At 55.2% G+C, this 7353-nt stretch overlaps 1 protein-coding gene across 1 annotated transcript in view; it reads left to right on the top strand.

Annotated features, from left to right (window-relative positions):
- Nucleotides 1-5100, top strand: part of Ihh (Indian hedgehog signaling molecule) — a 5966-nt gene extending 866 nt beyond the window's left edge. Inside the window, exons 2-4 of the mRNA XM_027395982.2 lie at nt 3-186; nt 2570-2831; nt 4442-5100. Of these exons, the coding sequence (XP_027251783.1) occupies nt 3-186; nt 2570-2831; nt 4442-5100 (1105 nt within the window). The remainder of the gene's footprint in view (nt 1-2; nt 187-2569; nt 2832-4441) is intronic.
- The last annotated feature ends 2253 nt before the right edge of the window (nt 5101-7353 follow it).

Below are 7353 nucleotides of genomic sequence, written 5' to 3'. Positions count from 1 at the left end.
CTCGTGCCGCTCGCCTACAAGCAGTTCAGCCCCAACGTGCCGGAGAAGACCCTGGGCGCCAGCGGGCGCTACGAAGGCAAGATCGCGCGCAGCTCGGAGCGCTTCAAGGAGCTCACCCCCAACTACAATCCCGACATCATCTTCAAGGACGAGGAGAACACCGGTGCTGACCGCCTCATGACCCAGGTGAGAGCGATCCGCCCTCCCAGCGCGCCATCGAAGCACCGCCACCTGCCCGGCCCTATCCTCTCTCCTGGCACCTTTTCCCGACTGCCTGGCACGCCCCCTGGCACCTGCACTCATGAATCCCGGGTGTCTTTCTGCCCAAGACGGGCTGGTCAAGGGACCCCGCGGGAGTGCTGGCATCCCGGATCCTGCCGGTGTCTTTGAGAGGAGTTCTTTGCTGCTGCCAAGTCCCACAGCACAGCAGGTTAGCGGGCGGCCCCTCTGCCCGCAGCTCAGGTCAGATCTGGCACTCGAAGGTACCTCAACCTGGCTGCCTCTTGCGCCTTGGAGGACCACTCCATCTCTCCTGGCCTAACATTTCTCACAGCCCAGCCCTGGTCATTTAAAAGCCACTTGGCACCCCTAAGGCGAAGAAACTCAGGACATCAGGGACCCCCCCCACACACACACACACCGTCGTGGTCTTTCCTTCCCATGTGCCCTCCATTAGCTGCGCTGCCCTCTCCTGGAGCTGGGTCTTGGCTGGCTCTGGGCTTAAGGAACAGCAGGGAAAAGTTGAGCTTGAAGGCAGAGGTAGGAAAGGGAACCAGCCGAGTAAGCCCACGTGTCTGTCGCGAGGGTTGAGCGGCGCGGTTGCGGTTAAAGGGTGGGGTGCTGGAGCCTCCAGGCTCTGGGACCAAGCTTGGGGGAATCCTTGGGTTCGGTGGCACGGACAAGAAGGATTGGAAATAGGATTAGGGATGCCTAGGAAGGCAGGGAACGGAGCTGACACTAACTTATCTCTCCTTGCGCGGAGTAGGACCCATCTCTGCCAGACATCAGGGTCTCACACTTCCTTCTCCGAAGCCCGGTACGCCTTGGGAAAGACATATGCCCCTTTCCGCTGGGGTCTACCCGCTCATTCCCTGGTTAACAGGCTGCCCCTTTTCTAAGTCTTTAGAGAGAGCAGCTAAACCACGGCCTTCAGCATGCGCCCTGGCGCCGGGGCCGGCCGGCCGATGTCGGGGCCGAAGGTTGGCCGGTGGCCGGGCCGGGCTGGGCGCCGAGGAATGCAGATAAGGATCCGGGCCACAGGCTGGGCAATCATTGACAGCGAGCGCCCAGGCTCTGCACCAGAAGGAGGGGGTAGAGGGGAAGAGTCGAACGGGAGCTGGCTAGTAAGGCAGACAGCCATACATAAGGTCTAAGGACCGGATCACGAGTATCTAGAAGGAGCTGGCAGGGCTATCCTCTCCGGGGGGAGGTTTAGCACCCCCAAACCAGGCTGCACAGTCGGGAGGACTGACTAGGCCTTGGGTTATAGTCACTCTTGGCTCCTGGGAGGTTAAGTCCAAGGGTCTGTGGGACCCGAGCTCAGTGGGGCAGAGGTAGGTTGATATTTGGCGGGCCTAGCACCTCACCTCGATGGAGGGTCCCTTCCCCGCAGGCGAGAACTTCACCCCATTCTCTCAGTCAACTGCACAGTCCCCTGGGTGAAGGGCCAGGACCCTTGAAGAGGCAGCCACCCAAGGGCACAGCCCTATCCCCACACTGTTCAAGGAAGATCCTGAAGATTCAGAGCCGGTTTCCTGAGATCAAAGGCTCCGGTTCTTCTCTGGCCCCTTCCTAAGTAGGGACAATGCACCCTGGAGGAGGTGTGAGAGCTCCCTGGTCCCTCGCGGGGTGTGTATGTGGGGGGGGGGGTTACTCTCTGTCCCAGTCAGATGGGCAGGGTACTGGCTCTCTGCCTGTAGTCTCCAGCTAAGCGTGGGCAGGCGTGGGCTCAAAAGAAGGTCCTAACAGGAATGTTTATGTGATACTTGCTGGAGTGATCTAAGTAAACCTGAAAATTTCCTCCACGTTGGCCGGGTCTGCACCTGCCGTGCTGGCAAGGCTCAGTGTCCTCAATGTCGGGTGGCCTCAGCTCTGGGGCTGCGGTGACACCTACTGGGCACCTTTGGCCTTGCATGCCTAGCAGGTCAGCCCGCAGGCAGGGGAGTGATACAGTCTCCCCCTTAACCCGCTCCAGGCCCTGGTGCCTAGGTAAAAAGGAGAAACCCGACTCTGGAAAAGCGTAGCTACATTTGTGGCGAAACCAAACGCTAATCAGGGAGAGGGAGCCAAACGGAACTCCACTGACTGGAGAAGAGTCCCCTGGGGGTGCGTAACTCCATGCGCCCTCCAGATATGTGGCGCCACTATGTGGCTTAGTTCCCTGGGGACTCCTGACTGCTAGACTGGGAGAACGCATTTAGAGTCCTCTATTCCTGAGGGAAAAGGGCAGAGGTCCTCCCAAGTTTTCCAAGTCCCTTGAGTGCTGTGGGAGAGTCTGAGGAAACTTGTCTGTTACCTGCACCCCGGTAGGGCCCCTTTCCCTAACTCTGAGCTCCGCTCCTCTCCGCAGCGCTGCAAGGACCGTCTGAATTCGCTGGCTATCTCTGTCATGAACCAATGGCCGGGTGTGAAGCTGCGGGTGACCGAAGGCTGGGACGAAGACGGTCATCACTCAGAGGAGTCTTTACACTATGAGGGCCGTGCGGTGGATATCACCACCTCAGACCGAGACCGAAATAAGTATGGACTGCTGGCGCGCTTGGCAGTGGAGGCCGGCTTCGACTGGGTGTATTACGAGTCCAAGGCCCACGTGCATTGCTCTGTCAAGTCCGGTGAGCCGCTGCCGGGGGGCTGGGCCCGGGGCCGGGGCCGCAGGGCATGGGCAGGCAGCGCAAGGCCCGCTAGAGCCAAGAAGGTGAAGATGGCCTCTAGGGGATGGAGGCGGGGAAACGAGGGAAAAGGATTTCGGAGGCGGCGGCGGCGGCAGCGGCGCTCCCGGCAGCTGCTTTGGACTGCCTGTTCCTCCCATGTCCGGTAGTGCCACGGCAGGAGCCTAGAGAGACAGGGCCTATTCCCGCGCCACTGAGTGCTGATGTGGTGGTCCACAGCCCAGAGACCGCCACAGGTGCAAGACAGAACAAGTTGAAGAGATGGAGGAAGCCAGGCTGGCAGGCACCGCCACTCCCCCCTCCGCCCCCCGCCCCAGTCCAGATCCAAACAGAACAAGGCATGGTGGGGCGAAGGGACAGAGTGTGTCCAGACATCAATATGCCTGACCAGGAGCCCAAAGGTTCAGAACCTATCACCCAATATGCAGGTCAGGCCTCCCAGTGGGGCGCAGGCGTCCCCAACCTCTTCCCCAGAACCCCGAAGCTGGACATTTTGGGGTAAAGCCCAAAATAAAGTGGACTCAATAAAGTGGATTTTCCCAGATTGGCCGCCTTGTTGATCGGAACTGGCAGGCACTGGAGCCTTGCCCCTCATCCCCAGTCTCACCAGTGTCCCTATCGCTTACACTTAACCCACTCATGAAAGTTTCACATGAAAGTTTCACTCTCCTTTGGGCCTCGGTTGGCTGCAGGCTCCACCCTCTCCGTGGGAACATATAGTAGTTGCACTCACAGACTAGCTCTTTTTTGGTATTTTTGATCCACCTGGGGTCACAAGGGTGATCCTACCAACAACCCCTGCCCACAACCTGACCCTTCCAACTGTGTGTACTTAAAATCATATCCACCTTCATCTAACACACTGACCCAAGGTCAACTCCCCAAGCGGTCACTTCTGTTCATTACTTCCGGCCCCAAACACTGTCCCCCATCCCACCACCGTCTGATGCCACTGTGTCCAGTCCCTACATAAGTGACCAACACATGAGCTGAAAATGACTTATCCCTGAGCTCTCACTCTGAGGGTGTTTTAGGAGTTTGTCTTCTCCATGGGCTGGCCTTCCTCTGCCTTCCATAGACTCAAACGGTCAGCTCTGTCCTAGCACTTGGAACATCCAGTCCCGGAGGGCCATTTCTTGGACGTATTTGATCAAGTGGTAGAACAGACCATCTAGACCCCAGCAAAGCTAAGCAGCTTCCCACTTCCACAAGACAAGACGGTGGCTTTCCTGGGATCAGGCCATGAGTAGCCAATGGCTCTGCTGACCTCCAGTCCCTGGCTGCTTTACAGCAGGACGTGACCAGATGGGAACATCACCTGGTGTTAGGGCCCCAGTGTGCTCCTGTCGTTGACCAGGGCTGGGGCTGGGAAGAAGAGGGAGAGGGGATCATAGTATGAGTTGGGATGAGTCATGAGAGGCTGAAGCACAGTGATAAGGGGATTCTCTAAGAACAAGAGCAGCTCCCCTGGGCCAGGGTGGCTGGGAGAGGGGCACTGTACCTGAGAATGTGGTCACCCAGCAGTAACACCTTCATGTCCCTTCTACCCACAGAGCATTCGGCTGCTGCCAAGACGGGTGGCTGCTTCCCTGCTGGAGCCCAGGTGCGCCTAGAGAATGGGGCACGTGTGGCCCTGTCAGCTGTGAAGCCAGGAGACCGGGTGCTGGCCATGGGGGAGGATGGGAACCCCACCTTCAGTGATGTGCTCATTTTCCTGGACCGTGAGCCAAACAGGCTGAGAGCTTTCCAGGTCATCGAGACCCAGGACCCCCCACGTCGGCTGGCACTCACCCCTGCCCACCTGCTCTTCATTGCTGACAATCACACAGAACCAGCAGCCCACTTCCGGGCCACATTTGCCAGTCATGTACAGCCAGGCCAATATGTGCTGGTAGCAGGAATGCCAGGCCTACAGCCAGCTCGGGTGGCAGCTGTCTCCACCCATGTGGCCCTTGGGTCTTATGCTCCACTCACAAGGCATGGGACATTGGTGGTGGAAGATGTGGTGGCCTCCTGCTTTGCAGCTGTGGCTGACCACCACCTGGCTCAGTTGGCCTTCTGGCCCCTGAGACTGTTTCCCAGCTTGGCATGGGGCAGTTGGACCCCAACTGAGGGGGTTCACTGGTATCCTCATCTGCTATACCGTCTGGGGCGTCTCTTGCTGGAAGAGAGCAGCTTCCATCCGCTGGGCATGTCTGGGACAGGAAGCTGAAAGGACTCTAGCCACTGCCCTCCTGGAACTGCTATGCTGGATCCAAATGCCTCCTCACCAGGAAGGCACCTGGCCTGAGGATGCTTGTCTCCATCCTCTGCCCAGAGTGGAGACACCATTGAAACTTGACCAGGTCATAATGGGCCCATACCCTTATCTTGGTGCAGTGGTAGAGCTGTGAACTGAGCTGACAAGGGGGTGGTAGGCTCTCTTTATCCACCCAGCTAGCTCTCTCTTCGATGCTTCACACCCCACCTCCTTACAGAGGGAGGGCCATTCCATCTGTCTTTGGACTGCTTACTCCAGTGTTTCTCGGGCCTGGGTTTGTGACTTCACTGTTGGCAATTGGTCACAGTATGAAGAGAGTCTGCCCTTAGGTGGGCTTACACCTCAGTTGATGCTGCTAGATTCCCTAGGACCCAGTGGGGAGCCAGCTGGACTCATTGCCTCCAAGAACTGAAAGGCCACAGCTATCCTGGCCAACCTGAGACATGACCTTCTCTGAAGACCACACTCCTCCTGACATATCCCCAGACTTTGATGTCAATGGGCAGAGTGTCTGTTCCAGGCAATGTGACCCTAGTACCTGGGACTCAGGGAGGAGCCTGGGTGTCCTTGCCACTTCTGCCCAGGCTAAACTCCCTTGTCTGCTGAACCACAACTCCCACCCCCTCTCCAGTCTGTCTCCCTCACCTTATTTATTTGCATGGAGGGGGAAACCCATGGGAGAATTTTGGGAATATTTTGGTCTTTCCTTTCTTTTGTAATAAAAAAAAAATTATTTAAGTTGTTAGAGCCATGGAATCCAGGATGCTGAGTGGGGCCAATATATAATTAGATACAGTCATGCATGGGTGGTCTTGGTGCCTTCCTTTAAGGTCAAACCTCAGGGCTCCCAGCCTGACTACATGCCCTTTTCACCTGGCAGATGAGTATGGGACAGGGCTTTTACACAGTTTTCCCTAAACATGGCTGTGCCAGAGACAGAACATAGGTCACACACCCAGAACCAATTTACTGTGCCCTAGTGAAAGCTGCTCCCCTGTTTGCCCTGAACCTTCTCAGAGACAGCCCGACTTTTAAACTTTTTTCTATTGGTAATGGCCTGAAGTATGAAAAGAAAAGATTCTATGGAATTTGTGTTTCTAGGTGGCCAATTCTGACTTCCTGGACAAGTCAGAGGTCCCTAAACTAACAGTTGTCAACCATCAGAATTACCTGGGCAGCTTGTGTAAAGGATGTTCTTGACTTCCAGGCTTCTGTCTCCATAGCTCCAATGGTGAATGGCCTGCAGTTGCCACTTAGCTTTTTGTCACCAGGAAGAAAGACTCGAGAAAAACAAAAGAAATGGTTTATTTTATCTCATGGTCTCTGAGGTTTCATTCTATGGCCTGGCAGCTCTGTCCTCTCATGACATCTGGGAAACAGACAGAGAGAGCAGAAGGTCTAGGGTCAAGATCTACCCATCAAAAGACCCCTCCAGTGACCCACTTCCCACATCTAAGCCCCACCTTCTCAGCCCATTCAGTTGAGAACTCATCATTGAAGAAAGATGTTAGTGCCATGACCAAGTTTTCATGGGGGGACATTTCATATCCCAAACTACACCACCACACAGAAGTGTTTCAGTGTCTAGAGAAGACCCAGTTTATTGTCAAAACAGAATAGCACTCCTTATTTTCAGGTCCTCTTGTCTGCCCGAGTCAGATGAGCTGAGGAGAAATAGGCAGTGGTACCCAGGGAACAGCAAGGAAATCAGAAAAACCACACAAAGTGCTGTTCCTGAGCTGGACAAGGTGTCACTTGCCTATAATCCCAGCGCTTGGGAGACTGAGGCAGAAGGATTGAGAATCAAAAGTCAATCTGGGCTATGCCATGAGATACTGTTTCAAAACAAAACAAATAAACATCTTTTAGCTGGTCATGGTGACACTTGCCCATAATTCTAGCACTCAGGAGACAAAGCAGGAGGATTGTTAGAATTCCAGGCTAGGTGGGGCTACGTAAGACCTTGACACAGAATAAACAAGCAAACAAACCAACAAGTAAACATTGCCCTGGGGAGTGGTGCCCTAGGTCCCCACAGGATGTCATCTAATGAAGACTATTGCTAAGCATTATTCTAGACTTTACCCTTGCCGCCTATTGAAAGCTTATAACAACCCCATGTGGTATATACTAGATGTCGCCATTTTCCAAATGACAACACGCTGGACATGACACTGCAAGGCATAGAAGTAAGATTTGTATCCT

The sequence above is a fragment of the Cricetulus griseus genome, chromosome 2, assembly GCF_003668045.3.
Source record: "Cricetulus griseus strain 17A/GY chromosome 2, alternate assembly CriGri-PICRH-1.0, whole genome shotgun sequence".
NCBI lineage: Eukaryota > Metazoa > Chordata > Mammalia > Rodentia > Cricetidae > Cricetulus > Cricetulus griseus.
This window is presented reverse-complemented; position numbering and strand designations above follow the sequence as displayed.